The sequence below is a fragment of the Petaurus breviceps genome, unplaced genomic scaffold (assembly GCF_028583685.1).
Source record: "Petaurus breviceps papuanus isolate PSGF00001 unplaced genomic scaffold, PetGlider_PUasm1.0 91041, whole genome shotgun sequence".
Lineage (NCBI taxonomy): Eukaryota > Metazoa > Chordata > Mammalia > Diprotodontia > Petauridae > Petaurus > Petaurus breviceps.
In genome coordinates this window covers 41,623,491-41,646,129 of record NW_027187400.1, presented here as the reverse complement: position 1 = coordinate 41,646,129, position 22,639 = coordinate 41,623,491, and the positions used below count along the sequence as shown (strand labels likewise).

The following is a 22,639-nucleotide window of genomic DNA, read 5'->3' as shown; positions in this document are numbered from 1 at the left end:
TGTCCTCAGAAAACCAGCCCCTTAACAAATTGAAACCTCTAGAAAATCAGCCCCTCAACTTTCAGATCCCAGACTTTCTTCTTCCTGGGATTATGGTGTCAACATTTGCTCTGTGTGTGTATAATACTGCTGAAAGTACAATAAAAGGCTCCTCACTGGTGCAAACCTGGCTTTCCTTGACTCCCCAGCTGCTGGTGTGGATCCGACGTACCATTCCTTGGCTAGAAGACCGTGTGCCTCAGAAGACTATCCAAGAGATGCAGCAGAAGCTTGAAGACTTCCGTGATTACCGGCGGGTGCACAAGCCACCTAAAGTGCAGGAGAAGTGCCAGCTGGAGATCAACTTCAATACTCTGCAGACCAAACTCCGTCTGAGTAACCGCCCTGCCTTCATGCCCTCTGAGGGCAAGATGGTGTCAGTAAGTGATTCATCAGGACGGATAGCCTTTCACTGTCACTATCTTTCTGCGGGAGTGAGAGTAAATGGGTATTTGGGAAAGAGCCTGGAACTTGGAAATCGGAAGCTAAACCCCTCTGGGGGTGCTTACATGGCCTTGGTCAAGTGACTTCCCCACTCTGGGCCCATGTTGCCTCATTAATCACATGAGAGGGTTGGATTAGATAATTTCCAATTGTAAGGTCCCTTCCACCTCTAAATCATTTGATCCCAAGGATTGGCCTTAGAACTCTTCAGTAGGAGCCCCTGGGTAATAGAAGGGGCTCTTCAAATGTCGTAAAGACCAAGGTTAAAAGCCTGCTTGCCATTCTTTGACTAGAGCAAATTTCTTTCCTGACTTAGTTGGCTCAGATTGGTTTCTTAGCCCAAATATCTCTCTCTCTCTCTCTCTCTCTCTCTCTCTCTCTTCTCACACACACACACACACACACACACACACACACACGTGTCTTTGGAACATTGTCCCTGTCCTTTCTCTGTGGACATAAAAGTGAGCTTTCATTCACTCAGTGACTCTGAATGATCTCTTTCTATGCTTCGATTTCTAGGACATCAACAATTGTTGGCAGCATCTGGAGCAGGCAGAGAAGGGCTTTGAAGAGTGGTTGCTCAATGTGATTCGGCGGCTGGAGCGGCTGGATCACCTGGCAGAGAAGTTTGGCCAGAAAGCCTCCATCCATGAAGCATGGACTGATGGTAGGGGGCCCAGGCCAGCTGCTCATGTCTCTTCTCTGCCTATCTGTCTAGCTTTTGACTGAGGGAGGTTCCACTCCAATCCCTCAGCCCGAGTGTCCCTTCAAAGAGGTCCTAAGGGAGACCACCACTGTCCTGGCCAGGCAGGAAGACCCTGGAGGCTCCATAAAACTGGGTGTCTGACCCTTGGTGTAGCTGTCAGGCTGATCCTGGGTGACCCATCTCAGTTTGATCTTCACAGCCCAGTGTCCCTGAAGACACCCAGCATCTCTCTGGCCTTGTCTGCTGAGCAGCTCATCCCAGCTAGGGAACAGTTACATATATTCTCAAGTCTGGCGATCTGATCTTTCTTTTTTTTTTTTTTTTTTTTTAAGCAATCGGGGTTAAGTAACTTGCTCAAGGTTACACGGCCAGTTATTATTTCTGGGTGTGGTGCTGAGTATCTGAGCCCAGATTTGATCCAGGTCATCCCGACACTGGAGCCAGTGCTCTTACTTGCTGAGCCACCTGGCCGCCCCTAAGCAATTGGGGTTAAATTAAGTAACTTGCTCAAGGTTACACGGCTAGGTGTTTCTGGGTGGGTGCTAAGTGTCTGAGCCCGGGATTCGATCTCCAGGTCTTCTCAACACTGGAGCCGGTGCTCTTACTCGCTGTGCTACCTGGCCGCCCCATGATCTGATCTTTCTGATGGTCACATTTCACTAACACTTGAAGGGTTATAAAATGCTTTCCTCACAGAAACTTTCAGAGATAGAGAGTGAGAGAATTGTTCCTCCCATTTTACTCATGAGAAAACAGTTTCAAATGAGTGAACAGGTTCAAAGAGAGGTTAAAGGACTTTCCCATCATTACATCCCTACTAATTATTGATGCCAAGGTTCAAACCCAGGTCCCTCCTGACAACATTCCTTCCACTCTACCGTGCTGCTTCTTTGGGAGCTCTCTCAGTTCTAATGTCCTGGGGTTTAAAGAGTAAGTTGGATTTTTTTCTCTTTCTACACTCACCATGATCAGTACTGTCTTCTCAGCTTTTTTTTTTTTCCAAATTGAAAATTCACCAGTCAAATTTCTTAATTTGGGGGCAGCTAAGTGGCACAGTGAATAGAGCACCAGCCCTGGAGTCAGAGGCCTCAGACACTTTGACACACTTATAGCTGTGTGACCTTGGGCAAGTCACTTGACCCCCAATTGCCTCGCCTTCTCCCCTCCAAAAATAAATTACTGAATTCCTGTAGCATAAGATTGGTAAGTGTTGTTATGTTTTGGAGCACTATTCTTTGCATGGAATACTGAACAAGCAACCCACTCTCCCCCTGCAGCACAGCCTGTTCAATCCCTAAAAGAAATAGGAGTTTTGCTGAACATGTTTTGTGCCACATTTGGTCCAGAATGTGTATGGATTCGTCAAAAATCTGGAGGGACGGACTCCACTTTGGGCCCCAGCTTGGTCGTGAGAGTCCCTCTCAGTGGGAGAGACTAGAGGCCAAGGAACCAATCTTTGACTGCTCAGAACCAGGGCCCTTGCTCATCTTCCCCTCATTCCTCAGGACCCAGTCACACTTGAGAATGATGCTTCTCCACAAAGGACAGTTTGGGCTTCCATGCCTCAGCACTTTGATTGTCTGCTCTTCTATTGGCCCAAGCCAAGGCGCCCCCATTCTTCCATGTCTTGTCAGGCTCCCCACTGTGATTCAGCTCCCTTCCCCTGAGGGATGGCCATGTGTACATGCTAGAGTGGTCAGAGTCTGAGAAGCTTGGCAAAGCTACTAGATTTGGCCTTCCGTCTTTTCCCCTTGCCTCTTTTCCCAATTCCTTGATTAACTGCACTGAAAAAGCCAGCCTCATTGTGGAGGTGGCCTTTAGTCAGCCTGCCTCAGCCCCCTCAGCTGTCAAGCCCAGACAGGCACCAGAATTCACAGAGCAGACAGTATCTTGTCACATAAACTACTGCTGCCCCTCTTTGCAGTCATGTGACTGGAGCAGGAAGCTTCTCAGAAGTTCCCACTTCCTCCCTGGTCCTGAGCTATCCAGGAGACTCCCCAAAAAAGCCCCTAATCTGCTCTGGGTTTGTGGGCTGAGAAGAGAGGAATGTGGTTTGTTCAGCTTGGAGCCAGAGCACTGGCCCATTAGACAGAGTCAATCTTTCTTCTTCAGTGGAGACACGGCCTCTCTCCTGTGGGCCCTCTCAGCCAGCTCTTCAGGATTCCTGGGGAAGAAGCCGAGTCCATCTCAGGAGGCCTAGGCTTATCTCCTTTGTCTTTACAAGGCAGCTAGGTACTTGGCCCAGTCAGGAAGACCTGAGTTCACCGTTGACCTCAGGCTCTTGCTAGCTGTGTGGTCACTTCCCCTCTGTCTGCGTAAAGTGAGGAGAATCATGGTATCTACCTCCCAGGCTTGTTGTGAGGATCAAATGACATCATTACTAGAAAGCCCTTAGCACAGTGCCCAGCACACAGTCGGTGCTTGAGGAAAGCTGTCTTCCTTCCTTCGTCTTGGAACCTTTTTACAGCCCCATCCTCTTTCTTATTTCCTAGATAGTTTGTATCTTGATTGTTTAACACAAAGGGGGGGGGGGGCGGATCAGTATGTGTATGTGTGTGTGACACAAAGAAAGTAGCAGCTCCAGTTTTTTGAACTCAGGTCCTCTGCCTAAATATCTAGAGATTTTCCTAATAACATGCACATGAATCCCAATAAGCTGATTTCAAACTCCAGTTCTGCTGGTTGCTTATGGCCTTGGCCACAAAGTTGTTCTCTCCTGCCCTCCGGGGGTCAGCTGAAGACCATGCCATGCCAGTCGAACACAGGTTCTGACATCTTCCATCTTCCTGGATGGCCTTGCTCACAGACTTTGGAGCATGGAGAGGCTCATCTCAAGACTCTAGCCATGGGTTTGTTGCAAACCAAAAACTAAGAAAAACTGCTAAGTGGCCTTCTCGTGAAGTGAGCTCCAGCCTCTGTTCTGTGCAGTGGCAGTGGCAGAAAACAAGACAGAGCATGTGCAGAATAACACAGTTCTTAGCCTATCTTTAAATAGAAATGTGGTCCTTCGTGGGAGAGCCTCATCTGGTAGCCAGCACATGGACTGGCTCCTGAAGGGACAGCATTGTACAAATGCACTCCCCCCCCCCCCCCAAAGGGGGAAGAAATGTGTGCTTAAATGGCGGGGCTTTTAGGACCGGGGCGGCTCATTTTTTTTTTTTTTTTTTTTTGCTTTTTGGAGATCAATTGGGGTTAAGTGACTTGCTCAAGGTCACACAGCTAGTTTTTGTATTAAGTGTCTGAGGCTGGATTTGAACTCAGGTCTTACTGACTCCAGGGCCGGTGCTTTATTCACTGCGCCACCTAGCCGCCCCTAAATGTAATTTTTTGTGATGTATTAGGGGAAACTTTTTTTTTAAGCAATCGGGGTTAAGTAACTTGCTCAAGGTTACACAGCCAGTTATTTCTGGGTGTGGTGCTAAGTGTCTGAGCCCAGGATTAGATCCCCAGGTCATCCTGACACTGGAGCCAGTGCTCTTACTTGCTGAGCCACCTGGCCACCCCTTGCTCACTTGTATTTCGGTGCTCCTGAGAAGTATGTGCAGAAAAGACCACCTGAACATAATTGCAATTTAGACAGGTTAGAAAGGCAGAGAGATTTTATGAAACTCTCCAGTGACTGCCTGTTAGCTCTAGGCATGAATACAAATACTTGCTCATCATTTAAAGCCCCCTCACAGCCTGGCTCCCATGAGTGCTCTCTAATCTTAGATTCTGTGGTCCAGCCAGACTCCCCTTGCTGTTCAGGACACATGATATCCTGTCTTCTTTTTCCCTGCCTTTACAGAAACTGTCCATGTTCCTGTGTAAGGACCTTTTCTCCCCCTACCTCTCTACCAAAAATTACCATCTGAGGTGTGTGTGTGAGAGAGACAGACAGACAGACAGAGACAAAAGGGAGAACCACAAGTAAATGCTGGGTTGAAATGAAACCTCTACAAGATTTCATCCTCAAGGGCATCACGCTGATGCCTTTGAACTGTAGTGGAGCAGGCACTGGTAGATAGAGGGGAAGGAAAAGGAGCCATGCTGAGTCTGTGGGGGGAGGCTCCAAGACATTCAGGGTCAGAGCAGGCAGGCTGCCACAAAATGATGGTCTAGTCCACAGCAGACCACATCTTTACCATTGTACAGGTGACTAAAAGATCTAAAAAATCCCAAGATGCTCCTGAACTTTATTTCTTACTAATTTTCTTAAAGCTTTTGATTTCATTTGAACAGAACACCAGCTTCTCTTCTACTATGGTATCTCCCACATACATATCGAAGTTACATAAGATTTCTCAAAAAAGGGAGAACAATAGAGGCCTTGTCTTGTTCAGACTTCTCATTGTAACTATCAAGACAGCATAAAGCAGGGTGAAGCTCACTTGTCCAAGATTGTCATGGGCGGCGGGGGGTCCTGGAGTTGGTGAGGTACAGATGGACAATGGTCTGTATCATAGGAGGGAATCGGCAAAGACCCATTTGTGTATTGAGTGACCTTTGGCAGATCACTCCTTTGCCATAGACTTCGGTTTCTAAATGACTGGCTTGAGCCAGATTCCTCAAATCCCTTCCTGTGACCCACTGGGGTCTGCTCTGTACCAGGGTTTTCTTAACAACAGGGTCTAGCATGGCTGCCCTCCTCAGGCCATTCTAGGGAAGACTTTACTAATCCCAGGGTCTTTGAGTTCTGTCTGCAGTTACTGCTGTTCTTCCCCTGGTGTCTGTCTAGATCCCCATGCTGGCTATTGTGCTCTCATTCCCCAGGGCTGAAGCTCTTGCACTCCCAGCTGGGGGGTCATGGCACAAAAAGGCTGTCTGAATTTGTGCCCCTGCCTCCGGCTGGGTTAGTGTGGGCAGCTTGTCTTGGCCTAAACCATTTCCGGTATTGACTTGTGTCTCTGGCTTCCCCTAAGGGATGAGCTGCCCCACTGACTAATGTCCCTACAGTCCTGTCTTCAGACACAGGGAGAAGATGCAGTCTTCTGTACCATTCTCCTTGGCCTAACAGGCCACACAGTGGGTTGGGATCCTGCCTCAGACACTTACTTGTGCATATCTCCAAGCAAGCCTCAGAGCCCCTTCCAGCCTCAATTACTTAATCTGTAAATGGGGACAATATAACAGCTTCTGCCTGGCAGGGGTGTTTGAGGATCAGTTAGATGGCACATAAAACACTTTGCAAATCTCAGTGCTCTGTGAATGCTAGCTCTCATTCTCCACACCCTGCCCAACCAAGTCCAAACTCATTTACCATCTTTTTGCTTTTGTGTTAGTGTAAGGAAGGCAATCATCTCAGTATGGTGTTTACCCTTGGTAGGAGGCAGGAAAGGAGGATGAATGACTTGCCTTTTCTGCCTTTATAACTTTATTGTCTTCTTCCATACCTGCCTGTAGGTTTGGGTAGAAAGCTCTGAGGGAATCAAATCATGGGTCTCTGGACCTGTCACTGAATGGGCTCCTGGAGTCTGAGCTCTGAAAGACCATAGCCGATCTGAGCTGATGAAATCAGTCCAAGCACCAATCTCCCAGTTAGTCCTGGGGGCCTGCCTCCTTTCCTTGGAAGTGGTTTTCTTCTCTAAAGTTCCCCTGAAAGGCGTGAACTTTCTCCAGTGTTCTCCCTTGGTTTTAGTTCTCTCTCAGGTATATAATTACTCAGACTCCAAGCCTAATAACAGCATTTCTCCCCTTCAGAAGGCCTGACAGTTGAACCCTTCACACTGCCAGCTGTCCCATTGTACAGAGCCTGGGAGATATGGAATAGTGTAACTTAGCTTAGGGGAAAGCTCGGATAGAGGTCAGGGCCAGCCCCTCCATCCAACCCTTTTCCCTCCTTTCTGCCTCAGGCCTGGCTCTAGCCCTGCCTTCATTCACTTAATGGAAGCATGAAATTGAGGTACTTCATAAACCAGCTCATCTTGTTCATCCCTGAGCACTAATAATGCTCCTTTGTTCAGGGTCCCTAACAAACCTCAGCTCCCAGAGCAGTCCGTTTTGCATTTGAAACTTTGCTGTTGTTTTTTACTGACTTCAATCTGCTCTTTTTAATTCACTTTCATTCCTTCTAGTTCTGTTCTCTAGCACCAAACAGGATACATTTAATTCCTTTTCCCCATATCTGGGGGGAGCTATCATTTTTGTCTTCCTCCCCCTTTTCCCATTACCTCCAGTCTCATCTTCTCTAGGTTAGGCACCCCTAATCCTTCAATCAGTTTTCTTATGCATTAATCATTGAAATCAATGTAAAATGTGACTGCTTGAAACTGTCAATGAATATGACTTCTCTGGGCCTAAGGTGCCTGCCTTCCAATTCCCAAACCAAGACCAGCAGCCAGTGCCACTGGGAGCAGTCAGGGGTATGGCTCAGCCAGACTCAAGTCTTCTCTGCTCTCCTGCCCAAGCCTGGGGCTGGGCCTGGACAAGAAGCCACGCCGCTCCTTGCCAATGTCCTTTGTTTTCCTTTCCTGGCCCAGCTCTGACCATTCCTCTCTGATCCCTATCCCACAGGTAAGGAGGCCATGCTGAAACAGAAGGACTATGAGACTGCCACCCTGTCCGACATCAAAGCCCTCATCAGGAAACATGAGGCCTTCGAGAGTGACCTGGCAGCCCACCAGGACCGTGTGGAGCAGATTGCTGCCATTGCCCAGGAGCTGAAGTATGTCATCTTCTCTCCCACGTGGGGCCCAGGGTGGGGACAAGTCCTTAAAGGAAGCCAATGCTGTCCCTTCGTGATCTCACCTTTTGGGGAGCAGCTCTCCTCAGGAGTTTCTTTGGGGGACAACTAGCAACCTTCTGTGGCCCTTGGTTTTTGTCTCCTTGCACACCCATCCTTTTATCTCTAGAGGTCTTCCTGAGCTGCCCCTCCCTCCACATTATCTGAGTCATGTAAACAGACCCGAGGCTGTTTTAGTAGGATGGTTTTGGTGGGAGGGCCTCTCGACCTCCCTCTGCCTTCCTCAGTGTGGGTCCTGCTGGCCCACATGCTCACTGCATGGTTGTGTTTGAGCAAGGCTGCCCCAGGCCCCCAGCCCTGCATCCCAAGGGGGAAGTGCAAAGTACAGTGGCACTATTGTTCCTGGCACTCCCAACCCCCTTCCCTTCTTCCCCTGATTAGAATACTCTTATTGTAAGAGCTTCCAGGCAGCCTGGGATTTTTTTCCTCACTTCCCCACCCCAGTCAGATAAACTCATGCGCACAATTAGTACACTCAGCATTGGGCCTGTGGGGAGCCAATGAATGTGTGCCTTATTCCCCTACATTGAGCGTCTACCACCTAGAAGTGGGAGGCCCAGGGCATGACTTAATGGAAAATCCTTCATTCCCAGCGGGGAGCTCCCAAAATAACTGTCTGTTCCTTGTCTAGAACTGCCCTTTGCACAGCCCTCCCCTCCCCTGCCTGCCTTTACCCTCTGCAGTGTTAATACTTGGAGAGGCCAAGCCCTGGGTAGGACACGTTTCTTCTCTTGGCCCTTCTTACTGTCATCAGGCTCCCTTGCCCCATCCCCCACCTTGGCAGATTTGACAGATGATAATCCTTCTGGAACCTTGATGGCTTTTGGTGTTGCCTGCTCCCGTATGTATGAGATTGCCCCCATTGGAAAACCTTTAATTAACTTGAGACCTCGAGAGTGATGGACCAGCCTGTGCCAATGAGCATCTCTGATAGATTGAAAGAGCACTGTTCATGCTGAGAAAAATGGGCCTCAGCAGGTCTCCACAGTGCTTCTCTCCCTGTCTTCACAGTGAACTGGATTATTATGATTCCCCAAGTGTCAATACTCGGTGCCAGAAGATCTGTGACCAGTGGGATGCCCTTGGCTCGCTGACTCACAGCCGAAGAGAAGCTCTTGAGGTGAGGTCTTTCGTCTGGGCACAGGGATAAAATAACGGAGCCTCTTAATGCCCTGGCACTGCCCACACTGGCCAAGTCCCTTTCTCCCCAGATGTCAGAAGCGCAGATGGGCAGCAAGGACAGAATACCCCGTGCACATATTGGGGAGGTCTGGCTGAATAGCATTTTGTCCAAAAAAGATCTGTGGGGCTGAGTGGGCTTGAGGCTAGTTGAGTGCAAGTCAGCAACATGACATGGCAGCCGGAGAATCCCTTGCCCTGGGCTGCCCTAGTCCCTCGCTGGAGTGTCACTCTTGCCTTGTGCCCAGGGTGGGCCTCAGGGCGGTGCCAGGGAGATCCTGCCAGGCTGTGTGGCCTGGAGGAGAGGAAACAGGTTTATGGTGGTAGAGTTTTTGAAGAGCTATCACCTGGCCCCAAGGGGCAGGGGGGGGAAACTCCATAGCAGTTTGAGGGGCCACCCAAGCCTTGAGGGGTGGGCTTCTGTGCCCCGGAGGCCTCTCGCAGGGGCCACCCTGTGCTTCTCCACCCACCACCACCCTTCTCCCCACTTCAGAAAACAGAGAAGCAGCTGGAGACCATCGACCAGCTGCACCTGGAGTACGCCAAGCGTGCAGCGCCATTCAATAACTGGATGGAGAGCGCGATGGAGGACCTGCAGGACATGTTCATTGTGCACACCATCGAGGAGATTGAGGTAGGTCCCTCCGCCTAGGTGCTGGCACGGCCAGGCCTGACGGGGAGAAGGGGCCGGCAGTCCTGCTCGGTGCCTGATCCCTGCCTGCCCTTGCCCTCCAGGGCCTGATCGCAGCCCACGACCAGTTCAAGTCCACCCTGCCCGATGCCGACAAGGAGCGGGAGGCCATCCTGGCCATCCATGGGGAAGCGCAGAGGATTGCTGAGTGTAACCACATCAAGCTGTTGGGGAGCAACCCCTACACCACCGTCACCCCTCAGATCATCAACTCCAAGTGGGAGAAGGTGAGCCCAAGAGGCAGGCCGGGAGCAGCTCCAGGAGCCAGAGCCCACAGACCCCGAACATCCCCTTTTCACAAACTTTCTCCTGGGCAGGTTCAGCAGCTCGTGCCAAAGCGCGACGATGCCCTGCTGGAGGAGCAGAGCAAGCAGCAGTCCAACGAGCGCCTCCGCAGGCAGTTTGCCAGCCAGGCCAACATTGTGGGGCCGTGGATCCAGACCAAGATGGAGGTGAGGGAGGAGCTGGTCACCAAGGGCTGGCCATGGGCTTAGAGCGCCACCTGGTGTCAGATGCAGCCCACAGCGGCCTGTGCATGAGCACTGCAAGAGAGTTCACCTGAAAGTCTGTTAGACCAGAAACCAGGAATAAGACTGGATACACATAGAATCTTCCGCAAAGGCATTGGGATTGGGCTCTCATTTCTTTTTAAGCTCAGGAGGAGAGACAGTCGGGGATAGACTGCCAGGGGGGCCTCACTGGGGCCTGAGCAGAGGCACAAATAAGAGCCCCTAGGAGCTGGAATGCCTAGTTCCTGTTGAGATGCAGTTGGAGAAAGGAAGGAAGCCTTTAGAAAGGGGCTGTCTGCCCTAGGCAGCAGCATTATTGGGGCAGGAGTGGGACCCTCCTTCCTTTTTTTGACCCAGGAAATCGGGCGCATTTCCATTGAGATGAACGGCACCCTGGAGGACCAGCTGAACCACCTGAAGCAGTATGAGCAGAGCATCGTGGACTACAAGCCCAACCTGGACCTCCTGGAGCAGCAGCACCAGCTCATCCAGGAGGCCCTCATCTTTGACAACAAGCACACCAACTACACCATGGAGCATATTCGTGTGGGCTGGGAACAGCTCCTCACCACCATCGCCAGAACCATCAACGAGGTAGAGAACCAGATCCTGACCCGGGATGCCAAAGGCATCAGTCAGGAGCAGATGCAGGAGTTCCGGGCATCCTTCAACCACTTTGACAAAGTGAGTGGACTCAGACCTGCTCCCCTCTGTGCCCCTTCCCAAACCGGGTTGTTTGCCATTGCCCACTTCATCCAGAACCCTTCCTGGTGTCCTCTTCCCTTCCTTCCCTACCCCCACCTTCATTCGTTCATTCGTTGATTTAGCACTTACTGACCAGATGTCCACACCATTTTTTGGGTAGGGAGAGACAGGGTAGGAGACTAGAGAGCTGTACAGTCATGATGCCTCCCTTCAGTGAGCTTACGGTCTAAGTCCAGCAGGCCAGAGAAGACAGCTGCACAAGCAACAGTAATACTCATACAAGGTATCATGAGAAAGGTCATGAGCAGTGACGGTTCCCAAGCCTGTCTGCAAGGCCAGAAGGAGATGAGTCCTACATAGAAGGCTGTAGCAAAGCTCTTCCATGGGCTGGTCAAGAATTGTCTGTTCCTCACCTCCCTTACTGCCCATTACCTAATGCAGGGAAGTATGCCTTCCACTATCCTCGAGGTCACCCATGGAAGAGAAGATGGGGCTGAGCCAGAAATTACTGTCAGAGGAGCTAGCTAAAAGCTTCCTTCTGTCAGGAGTCTGGTTGGACAAGCTCATGCCTGCTCTACTCCTCTAATTCCGTTTCCCCAGACTTCATTCCCCCACACCCCTTCCCCTTTCCCTAGGTCACTGTGTCTGTGTTACCCTCTAATGATGTATTTCCCTCCTGTCTGCTTTCTCATGTGTCCCTCTTCCCTTTCCCCAACCCTGCATGTGGCCTCGTGGTTCCTTCTCCCTGTCTCCGGCCTTGGTTTCCATACCCATCCCTCTTCCCCTCCTGCTCGGTGGGGTCTGGACTGTGCCCCCCTGGATGGTTCGGCAGGATCACGGCGGGGCGCTGGGGCCTGAGGAGTTCAAAGCATGCCTCATCAGCCTGGGCTACGATGTGGAAAATGATCGACAGGTATGGATGCCCTGGTGGGACTGCCCACCCGACACTTTAATTAACTGCCTCTCTCTCTCTCCCCCTTTCTCCTGCTCCACTGCTTTCCTTTTCCTATTCACCCTTTAAACCATTGCTGTTCTGGCCTCCTCTCTTCCCATACTTTTCTCTTACCTTGAGTGTTGTTGGCCTTCTCTGTCTGCTCATCCATTCCCCTCGCCTCTCTTTCCTGCTATTTATTCTCCACCTCTTGCGTGTGCCGCCTCCTTCTCTTCATCCCCCATTCTGGGGCCTTCCCTCGGAGCAGAAGCAGACTGGCAGCATGGACGCTGATGACTTCCGAGCTCTGCTTATCTCCACAGGATATAGCCTGGTACGCTCTGCGCTCTCTCGCCCTCCCCTCCTCCTCCTCTAAACTCGCAAGCTCCCCTGGAAAAGGAACACAGCGTTCCTGTCTTCTCTCTGCCTTTGACACGGCCAGGTGGGAGGGCCACTCTGCCTCCGGCTGCTCCCATCACCCCTGCTGCCCCTCGCTGACATGCTCAGAGTCCTCTATTTTTTCTCCCGGCATCCCTGCGCTCTTGGCTTTGCCAAACCCCAAGACAGAGGAAGTCTTTTTTTCCCTCTGCTTCTCTTCACCGCACCCCTTTCCCATTTTATCTTTTTCCCTTTCCCTTTTTCCCCTCTTTGGTACATGTGGGCAGAGTTGGCAGGTGGCCTAGGTTTAAGTGACTAGTCATTTTAAATTTTGGGGGAGGGGGAAGATCTAGCAAACATGGACAGCCAAGCCCCCAGAGTATAGAGAGGGAAGAGCTGGTTTTCTCCCTTCTTTCCTGGATCAGGGGTGACCATACTTGTCAGAAGACTAGCCTGGAAAATGGGTAGTGCTGAACGTGCCTAACCCTGTGCTAAGTACCATTGAAGAGACAAGGAGAACCTTAGAGAATGCTTAAGTTTAAGCAGGGGTTCTAAGCTCCTAAAAAAGGGGGGTGATAGCAAACTGTCAGCAGAGAACCAAGGTCTTTCATCATTTAAAGAGGAAGCTCACTTGAGCATGGGAGCTGAGCTCGATTGGCTGGTGGGGCCTGTGACAGGAAATAGGGTGTATTCAACCCACCAAGTGGTTGTTCCTCCCCTTGGGCATGGGGGAAGGACCCCTGAACACTGCAGCAACAACCCCTCCCATCTTCCCACTCCCCGACAGGGTGATGCTGAATTCAACCGCATCATGAGCGTTGTGGACCCCAACAGTAGCGGCATCGTGACATTCCAGGCCTTCATCGACTTCATGTCTCGAGAGACCACCGATACAGACACAGCTGACCAAGTCATTGCTTCCTTCAAGGTCCTGGCTGGAGATAAGGTGAGATGATTGGTACTCAGAAGCAGAGATGACCCACCTCTGGCAGGGCTTTGGGCAGGGCTGACTCAAACAGTAGATCACACCATCAGAGAGCAGAAATGGAAGGGACCCCCCCCCAGATCATGTGTAGGTGGGAGCATAGGGAGGGATCAGAGCTAAAGAGGGTCTTAGCGAAGTAATGGGCTCTGGCCCAGGTCATGCACCGAGTAATGGATGGACCCTGGCTAGGGCCCAGGGCTCCTGGTTCCTTGTCTAGGGCTCTTTTCCACGTTGCCCCGTAGAGATCAAGGAAAAGGATGAGGAGAGACTGAAAAGACAGCTTTTCTAGTCAGAAGCTTGCAGTAGGGCACAGGGTATAAAGTCAGCAGTGGTACGGAAAGCAGGAACACACCCGATCTCCACATTGGGAGAGAGCTGAAGTAAATGTCTCTCGGTGTGTAGAAGAGAAAGTGCTTCCAGGTGAATCTTAAACCATCTTAACACTGGAGATTAATGTGGGAGAGAATCGGGCCAACTGAAATCCAAGCGAGGTCCACAAGGGCCTGGTGGCAATCCTGAAGGCCGGGCCAGCAGAGATTCCAGCAGGCTTATCTGTGAAGTTAGTGCTGCCGGGAGTCTGGGGAGGGGGTACGGGGGACTGGAGGGCAGGCCCAGGGCCCCTGCTCAGGTTTTCCTCTTACTGCCAGAACTTCATCACGGCTGAGGAGCTTCGGCGGGAGTTACCCCCAGACCAAGCCGAGTACTGCATCGCCCGCATGGCTCCGTACCAGGGCCCAGATGCTGCTCCCGGAGCCTTGGACTACAAATCCTTCTCCACAGCCCTCTATGGCGAGAGTGACCTGTGAGCCCCCTGCCACCCCTCACTGAGGAGACACAGTGACCAAACCGCCCTCCTCCGCCTCCATCTCGGGGGGGGGCAGCCCCAAGCCCCCTTCTCCCTCCAGGGGGTGGCTTGTTGTAGTCCAGTTTTCTCTGACCTGACCAGGTATCTATGCAAAGTGCACTCTCTCTCTTTCTCTCTCTTGCCTTCCTTTTTGTGGGAGGGGGGGAAGGGGCAGGAGCTCTCCTCTCTCTTAGTTGATTGGCCAGGAGTTCCCCAGCCTGGGGCAGGGGTAATGGTGAAGGGGGAGTTTAGAGTAAATCATTCTGGTCTGTTATAAATATATAATATATATATATTTTTTAAAGTAAGCTGAGTTGATACCCTCATGAAATGAAGACTGGCCTCCCTCCCCAAGCTGCACAGCATCATGATAACATGTCTCCTCAGCCTCACGGTCACCCCTGGCACATGCCCAACACACAGACACACACTCACTCTATTCCCCTCATCATCCCAGCAGATAAACTCTGCCCCTCCTCCACAAAGCCCTCTTGCAGCTTGTTCCCTTCAGGGCCAAAGACCATGTGCCTTGTCTAGGAACCCTCTTGGGTCCAGTTCTCTGATGGGACAGGAATGGGGAGGCAACCCAGAATCCTCAGAATATGGGTTCCCTGGTGGCTGCCCTGCAGGTTGGGCACCTCCTCAGCTACTTCCAGAGAAGGGCTCACCCACAGCCTCCTCTTCCTCTAAGCTGTTTTGTTCCTGTCCTTCTCTCTCCTCCCCCTACTTCTTTTCCACATAAAGATGTTTAAAGAGGGATAGTTCCGAGAGTCGACCAGGGCAGCTTAGATCATGGTCATTTATTGGTGTTGGGAGTTAGGGAGCAGCAGCCGGCGAGGGCTGAACTTGAGAGGAGCTGGGGTGACGGGGTGGCAGCGAATGGGGAATCTGCCGTGTGTCCTGAAAATGGGTGTGAGCATCGTGAGTAGTGAGGCTCAGGCCCAGCTTCACACACTGTCCCTTGCTCGGCGTGCCACTCTCACTTTGACTGGACTCTCCCTCAGCAAGTTTTCTAAGGACCAAAAAATTAAAAAATTTAAAAAAATGTAAAAAAGATCAAATCCCCGCAAAAAAATACCTTTTAAAATAATTAAAAACTTTCAGAGAGTTACTATTTACTTTATTAACTTACGGATTTATTATATAAATATATATTCACCTAGCAACATATATCTGCCATCTTTCTTGGTGTTGTAATTAAGATTTCAGCTGATTATCCTAACTCCCCTCCCCTCCCCCCTGTGTTTTCCCTTTTCCTCTTCATTGTCTTTTGTCAGGGACTAGCCTGGGGATTCAGGGTCTGGGGGCCTGGCTTAGGGGAGAAAAAGCCTGGGCCGGTGGATTCTCTGTGGTTTTGTTCTTTCTTTTTTTTTTTTTTTTGGCGTTCATTCTCATTATTTTTTTTTTTCTGGAAAAACCAACAAGACAATAAAATGTGTAATATTTTTAAGAACAATTTCCAAAATGTACTCCACTCCTGTCTCTCTTTTCTGTTTATTTAATGCTTTAGACTCCAGGTCAGATGCCTAAATGTTTGCAAGGGAAGGAAAATTAATTAGAGCCAGCTCATGGGGAGCTCTATGTCCTGGACAGGTAGAACTTGGGACATTTCAGAAAGTCCCCAGAGCTTAGATCACCCCAAGGCTGGACACCTGTCCTGGGAAATCTTATTGGCTATAGCCTGCACTCCCACTCCCTCCCTGCCTGGTTGTCCTTTTGATAAGGGAGAGGAAGTCTGGATCTGGGGCCTTGCTTTGTGGCTTCCCTCTGTCGAAGTAGGCCATGGCCCCTCTTTCACTGTGCTTTGTCCTCTTCCAAGAAGAAAAGGTTCTAGGAAAAAGTGGCCAGCTCTGTCCACTGTAAGAGAAATGGGTAGAATTGAGGCCCACCGCCCCTGCTGGCCCTTCAGGTCTGTAGATCCCCTGCCTCCACCCCAGGCCTTCCCTCACCTGTCTTTTAGTCATGTAGAGGAGCTCTGCCCCCTCACTGAGATGCTGGCTGCAGTGACCTATCATGACAGGAGAGATGGGGGTGGGGGGTGTCCAGCCACTGGCCACTCCCTCCTGTGGGTTGTCCCAGATTCCCAGGTGGGGAGCGGGGGTCACTTACGAAAGAGGCAGGTGAGCTGGGCCACGCAGGACACAAATCGGTCCAAGTCAACCCGCAGACGACTGTCTCGGTATCGGCTGGTGAGCAGCTGGGTCAGCTGGTTGTTAAGCTGGAAGCCTATGGGGTGGAAGGACTGAACCTTCTTACCAATTAGCCCGTGAGCTGAAGGAATTGAGGCCCCAGGGAGGTTTAAGGAGCCTGGGGGTGCTACCTGGAGGGAGGGCCTGGCCTAGGTTCTGTGATTCCACCCGGGGTGGGGGAGGTGCCACAGATCTGTGAGATGGTGAGAGCCTGCTCAGTCTGGACATCAGGATTCTGCCCTGGCTGCACACTGCACTGGTCTCCCTGGTCTGGCAGAGGAGGGTTAGAGACCCCTGGCCTGAACCCTTCAGCCGAAGCCTCCTTCCCCTGGGAGGGCCGTATCCCGAGGCCTCTCAGGAATCCCTAGGCAGCAAAAGCCCCAATCCTGTAAGTGTGCTTCAGAGCCAACTTCACTAGCAGTGCTGGCCACCGGATTCTCTGGGCATGGGTGACTATGCTATTCTTAAGTTGAGCAAGGGTGGAAACCAGAAAAGGAGGTTTGAACATCTAAATATTAGATTCTCACCTGGCGGTGGTGGGAAAAGAAATATCCATGAAATCAGGAGCTCGGGGTGTGAATGCTCCCTTGGCCACTGAGCCTTGTGAGGAAGGCTCTTGGTGACCCCCAAACCATATAGACTTCTTCATTCTCAGCATTAAATCCAAAGAGAACCAGCAGGGGGTCTGGGGGCCCATAGTCTAGTCCAAGCTCTAGGAGCTTGATCTCAAGGAGCTGCTGGTGGTCGTTGACAATGATGAGTAAGGGGGCCTCTGTCTGGAGTTCCCCAGGGCCTGAGATCAGTTAGGTGTGAGATTCCCTGGGGACGCAGCTTTCCCCCCTCCCCTATCACATTCCTACACTTGGTCCTAGATACCACAAGCTTGCCAGATGTGCAAAGAGGCTCACTTCTCCTTATGGACCAGGTCGTACTTACTCATTTGGGATGAATACTTGTGATGTCACCCATGCCCCCCTCCTCCACATCCCACTCATTTCACTGTACCACCTGACCTCTCTGAAAGGCTAGCCAGGGGGTCAGGAGGAGGGAAGGAATCTATTCCATTTGGGTTCTAACCTGGGGTTCATCCAGTAATTCATTGGGTTATCTGTCAAGGATAGGGGGTGCCAACTGCCTCCTCAGATCAACCTGTTATGTACCTGCTGAATTGAGTGCCATCCTCAGCTCATGAGAATTCATGGTCCCAGAGTTGTCAGTGTCAAACTTGCTGAATGTGGCCTTGGTGGGAGAAGTTACACATCAGGCATCTCAGCTGTTCTGCCCTGGGATCCAAAGTACCCTCTCCCCACTGCCAGGGCTTGGATGGCCCTTCTACCACCTGCTGATCCCTCCCTTAGTGCCACTCACTGGCACACCTGCTCCCCCAGTACTGCCCTTACCTGCCACCCTTGGAGTCGATACCACAACTGCTGAAACTCAGACAGTGTCAGACAGTGCCCTTCTTGCTGCAGTATGGTTCAGGGAATTATGGACAGGCCAGAACCAGTTATCCTTCCCCCTTCCCTGAAAAAACCCCTCCTTCCCCAATAAAAAGTTTGATAAGGATACTCCAAAACAGCGTATCAGTTGTTCGCAGGTCCGGAGCCCAATCTCTCCAGGTGGGTAAGTCCAGGAACTGGCTGAAAGAAGACCCACTTGGCCTTAGTTTTCAGGTTATGTTTTGAAAAAAGTCTTAGAAGGACAAGGGGCCCATTGGTGAAACCCCAGAAAACTGCGATACTGTTTGAGCCTTGTGAATAACTGACTTAAGCTAAAGAGAGGACTCTGAATGGTCCAGGCCCTAACTCAAGACTGAGGAGACCTCTGTGTGCCCTGGGGCCATCATTCTGTCTCTCGTGTCCCCAAAAACTGGTTGGGGGAGTCAGGATTTAGAGCTAGAAGAAACTTAGGAGCCCATCTGATCTGGTCCCCTGGAGCCCGAGATGACTTCTAGATGTGAGCTGGGAGGGACCAAGGGCAATGCCCCTTGCTTCATATAAATGGGGCAGTCTGCTTGTTAGGGAGTTGTCCCCCGCGTCTGGCTTGGCTGTGCCCGCTCGACACCCTCCGTCTCTTGTTGAGCAGAATGAGTGGAGCCCTTTCCCCATAATGTTGCGCTTAGGCCCTCCTTGAGGCTCAGTTCCCTCTGCAGTGCTCTAATGAGTGCCCTCACCATCCCCTTTGCCCTTTTTTTTTTATTTAAAAAAAATTTTGCATTTTGGAGGGGGGAAGGCAGGGCAGTTGGGGTTAAGTGACTTGCCCGAGGTCACACAGCTAGTAAGGGTTAAGTGTCTGAGGTCAGATTTGAACTCAGGTCCTCCTGACTCCAGGGCTGGTACTCTATTCACTGCACCACCTAGCCGCCCTTCTTTAGATGTGCTGCCACAAGTCAGTGACCTTCCTAAAATGTAGAACTCACAACTGAGCACAGTCGGGGAAGGGGAAGAAGCACACCTACTATGGGCCAGACATCATGCTAAGTACTTTATACATATCTCATTTGACAGTAGGTGCTGCTCTTCTCCCCATTTTCCTGGTGAGGAAACATGTAGATAAGTGAATTTCCAAAGGTCATACAAGTAGGACCTGTCTAGGGCAGAATTTGAACTCATCTCGATTCTGGGCCTGGCATTGTAAACAGTGCCACCTAGCTGAATGGTATATACAGTGGTGGCTGTCACCTTCCTGCTCTGAATACTAGACTTGTACTAGCAGCCTGATGACCACATTCTCCCATAGGATTGCCATGCCTCCCCACACAATTGGGGTTTCAGCCCAGTAAACCCACTTCCATTACATAGACATTGTCAAGTCAGGCCTCTCCCATCCTGTACATTCACACGTATATCCATCCCTAAGTTTCAAGGCAGCCCACCAACATGTCTTCCAACATGGCATCTCTCCCAGCTTTGTCTCAAAGGGGACCAGAACAAAGGCAGAGTTTGTCCTCTGACACATCTATCAGCCAAAGCTGACCAGCCCTGGTCAAAGGTAGTTTCCTAGAACATACCAGTAGGGCCTCCTAAGTTGGCATCAGCTGTGTCCTGTAACCTACATCCCTTCACCCTGGCTAGTCTACATATTGTTCTGTGTGTATGTCCACAGAACTGAAACCATAGTTTTAATTAGACTGGGCATTGACCTTTGTGAATTCTGGGGCACCGAGTGCCTGACACACGGCAGGAGCCCCCCACTCCCACCCAGTACCCGTTAATCCCTGTGATATCTGATTTATCAGCTATAGGTAGGCAGTCTTCTTCCTCCCTGTCCATTTTCAGTTTGAGAGCCTTCTGCTCCAGGCAAATCTAGCTTACCACTGGGTGTACGCCATCCCTGGTCAAATACCCATCATCCTTATATTTTAAGGCATGGTCCAGAAATCAAATCCTATTCTTAAGGGACTCCTGTTCCTGATCAGACTTGGACACTCTCACCTTCAGTCAATCAACAATGACTTAAGAAACAAACATCGATTGTGTTCCCTGAGGTTTCAGTTTCTTGGCCAGGACTTTGTAGTCCCCTCCATGATTTCTGAGCTCCTTTGTTCTTTGTTCCCCCACAAGCATCGGTAGGAGGGGATTCACAGACCCCAGAAGCTTCCATGCCCTGGATACCTGCCCAAGGAAGACCAGCAGGCTTTCTTACTGCTCAGTGTCCTTAGCAGGAAGTCACCGATCGCCACGGTTTGTCTCCGTCCTAGCAGTGGGAAAGCAGGTCTCTTCCTGACTTCCACTGCTCAGTCTTCCTTCCCTTCCGGGTCAGTCTTCTCCCCTGCGACCTCCTGAGTCAGCGTAGGGGTCACTTCTGCGTCCTTCTCTGTGTCCTCTTTGTGCTACTTGGATCCCATTCTTTCTAAAAGCCCTTTCATAGCAGGGTAGCCAGCCGCGTCTCTACAGCTATGACTTGCCCAAGGTCGCTCAGGCAAGATGTAGCAATTAGGGGCTTGCACCTAGGTCTTCTGATCCTGATCCCGAGTTCTTTCTGGGTCACCAGCCACCCCTGACTCCCGAGGTCTTAACCAGGACTCACCCCTATCTCCAGGCTCTAGAGCTATGCTGAGTAAGGTCTGCAGCTGTTCGGGACCAATTTCTTCTTCCTAGGGGTAGAAGAAGGCAAGAGAAATGGGAGAGTTCAGAGGTGGAGTCCCTGTGGTCTTGAGGTAAAACTTTGTTGGGCCGCACTTGAGGACCTGGAGGGCCACATATGGCCTCGAGGTCACAGGTTCCCCAGCCCTGGGAGATTTCCCTGTCTCTCCCCCAGCTTTCTGTCCCACTTCACCCTGAGCCCGTCTTCCTCATCAAAAGTTAGCTGCATTTCCTCTCCTCTGCATTTCCTTTTGACTCCATTCCAATTGACAAATGCTTTCCCAGAATTCAGATCTCACCCTACTCCCTTCTGCCCCTCTCACCTCTCCAGCCAATTCTTGAAACAGCTGTTCCATTTCAAGCTCCAGGGGCACACAGGGGGTCTAGAGGATAGAATACTCCATCACTGACTGAAGCCATCCCCACACCATCCTGACCATCCCTTTGCCCCGGACCTCCTCTCACCATGAGCACCTGAAGGTCAGCACTGACCGCATTATCTATTTCCCTATGAGAGAAAGAAGCGGAAAGGATTCAGTGAGCCCTCCCTAGGAAACCCAACTTCGCCTGGCTGGGGGGAGAGTCGGGGGGATGCCCAGTTTGGGAAGGGGTCAGAGTTGGGGCCTCTGATCTGGATCAGCTCTTCTGTGACAGGACTGTGCTGGGGGGTGCGGGAACAGTGGGTCTGCCAGTGGGGAGGAGGTCATTTCCTTTTGCTGACTCCCATCTTCCTTATCCATAAAGTGGGAGCTGTAAGAGGGGCATAGGAGCAGATGGCCTCTGAGGACCTCCAGCTCCAGGTCTGGGGTCCACTGACACTGATCTCTACCATCATGCTGACCCACGGAGGGCCTGGATATTGGAACTGAAATGAGATTGTTTTATGGGACCTCAAAGAACTTCTGGCCAACCCCACTTATTTTACAGATGAGGAAATAGAGGCTCAGAGTTGTCATGACGCTTGTCCAAGGTCACACAGAATTTGAACTCAGGGCTCTTTGCACTGCCTCCAGCCTGGGGGGTGCCTGGACTCAGGTGTCAGCTTGGGACCCCTGGCCAGGGCTGGGGCTGACGGGGAGTCTCACATGGCTGTATGCTGGCGCTCTGTGAAGATGCGAAGTGTGAAGTCAGACTCCTCTCCCGCATTAGCGGTGCTGGGTACCACCAAGTAATGTCCTGGTGCCAGGTGGCAGCGGCGGCTAACGTCCCGGCGGATGCTGAATGGGGACCGGTCAGCCCGGAGAAGGCCAGCCAGGAGTTCTCGGCGCCGGGGGGAGTCCTGTAGGCACAACAGCTGGGGGAGGGGGAGGTAAGGAGGCGTGAGGCTTCCCCAAAGCCACCCCGGACACTCCCACCCCAAGAATTCCTGCCCCAAGCCCCCACAGAGAGGATCTGGGGAGTGAGGAGCATGCTGACAGGAGGCTTATTTTCAGCATCTGTTACCTCTTCAGGAATCTGTAGGATAGAAAACAGGTGTGCGGTCAGAGCTGCCCTCAGGCCCTGACCATTCCCTCTTCCCTCTCCCCCTAGCCTCCATAGTGTCTCCCACTATATGCCGGTCTCCCCTCGTCTCTTCTGTCTTTTCTGTCCTCCCAGTTCTTTCTGAATGTCTCTCCACTTCTCCCTCTGCCTGCTCCAGTCCTCCCTGACCCCTCTGATTCCTCCCCCACCTCCTTGCCCGCACCCTGAAAACGTGGAAGCCAACAGTGAGGTAGGTGACACCCCGGGCTCGAAGCCGCCTCCGATTCCTCTGCATCAGGGAGAGGAGCACAGTGCACTTGGGATGCCTGCCACCCCTTCCAGGCCGGGCCCCCCCAGCCCCCCAGCCCCCCCACGGGCCCCCCTCGTCGTCCTCTGCTTCTGCCTCATCTGGGTCCTGAAGTGTGAGCTGGAACTGGGGGTTTGTCCAGAAGGTCTCTGTTTGGGGGGGGTGAAGGGAAGAGGTTGGGAAGAGTCCCACCCCAGACTTCCCTCCCCTGTCCCATGGGCCATCCCCCCTGCACTCGGGGCCTCACCACTGCCTGGCTGGCCCCCACCAGCATTGAAGCCTCGCACCCAGCGGCCCTGGAAGGTGTGGACATGCCAGCCGCCCCCCTTGGGCTGAGGACCCAGCACCTCGGGGCTCAAGGAACAGATCTGCACTGTGTCAAACTGCTTCAGGAAGTCACCCAGCTCCATCCTGGGAGGGAGAGACCCCACAACATCTTGGCCCTGGGCCCTCCCTGGGCTG

The 22,639-nt window shown here is 51.7% G+C and overlaps 2 protein-coding genes across 3 annotated transcripts in view; one reads left to right on the top strand and one right to left on the bottom strand.

Moving 5' to 3' along the window:
* ACTN4 (actinin alpha 4) overlaps window positions 1-15,591 on the top strand; it is an 82,602-nt gene extending 67,011 nt beyond the window's left edge. For both annotated transcript variants that reach the window (XM_069078537.1, XM_069078536.1), the window contains exons 10-20: window positions 189-419; window positions 1,006-1,153; window positions 7,685-7,835; window positions 8,925-9,033; window positions 9,586-9,726; window positions 9,828-10,010; window positions 10,101-10,235; window positions 10,650-10,976; window positions 11,830-11,910; window positions 13,094-13,252; window positions 13,939-15,591. In XM_069078537.1, the coding sequence (XP_068934638.1) occupies window positions 189-419; window positions 1,006-1,153; window positions 7,685-7,835; window positions 8,925-9,033; window positions 9,586-9,726; window positions 9,828-10,010; window positions 10,101-10,235; window positions 10,650-10,976; window positions 11,830-11,910; window positions 13,094-13,252; window positions 13,939-14,097 (1,824 nt within the window). In that variant the 3' untranslated portion in view covers window positions 14,098-15,591. The remainder of the gene's footprint in view (window positions 1-188; window positions 420-1,005; window positions 1,154-7,684; window positions 7,836-8,924; window positions 9,034-9,585; window positions 9,727-9,827; window positions 10,011-10,100; window positions 10,236-10,649; window positions 10,977-11,829; window positions 11,911-13,093; window positions 13,253-13,938) is intronic.
* A 21-nt stretch (window positions 15,592-15,612) lies between these two features.
* Window positions 15,613-22,639, bottom strand: part of CAPN12 (calpain 12) — an 11,034-nt gene continuing 4,007 nt past the window's right edge. The window contains exons 9-21 of the mRNA XM_069078554.1: window positions 22,425-22,588; window positions 22,094-22,326; window positions 21,853-21,864; window positions 21,495-21,703; window positions 20,875-20,917; window positions 20,733-20,792; window positions 20,354-20,420; window positions 17,894-17,964; window positions 17,725-17,790; window positions 17,485-17,563; window positions 16,245-16,361; window positions 16,085-16,143; window positions 15,613-15,992 (exon numbers count right to left, since the gene is read on the bottom strand). Of these exons, the coding sequence (XP_068934655.1) occupies window positions 15,966-15,992; window positions 16,085-16,143; window positions 16,245-16,361; window positions 17,485-17,563; window positions 17,725-17,790; window positions 17,894-17,964; window positions 20,354-20,420; window positions 20,733-20,792; window positions 20,875-20,917; window positions 21,495-21,703; window positions 21,853-21,864; window positions 22,094-22,326; window positions 22,425-22,588 (1,207 nt within the window). The 3' untranslated portion in view covers window positions 15,613-15,965. The remainder of the gene's footprint in view (window positions 15,993-16,084; window positions 16,144-16,244; window positions 16,362-17,484; window positions 17,564-17,724; window positions 17,791-17,893; window positions 17,965-20,353; window positions 20,421-20,732; window positions 20,793-20,874; window positions 20,918-21,494; window positions 21,704-21,852; window positions 21,865-22,093; window positions 22,327-22,424; window positions 22,589-22,639) is intronic.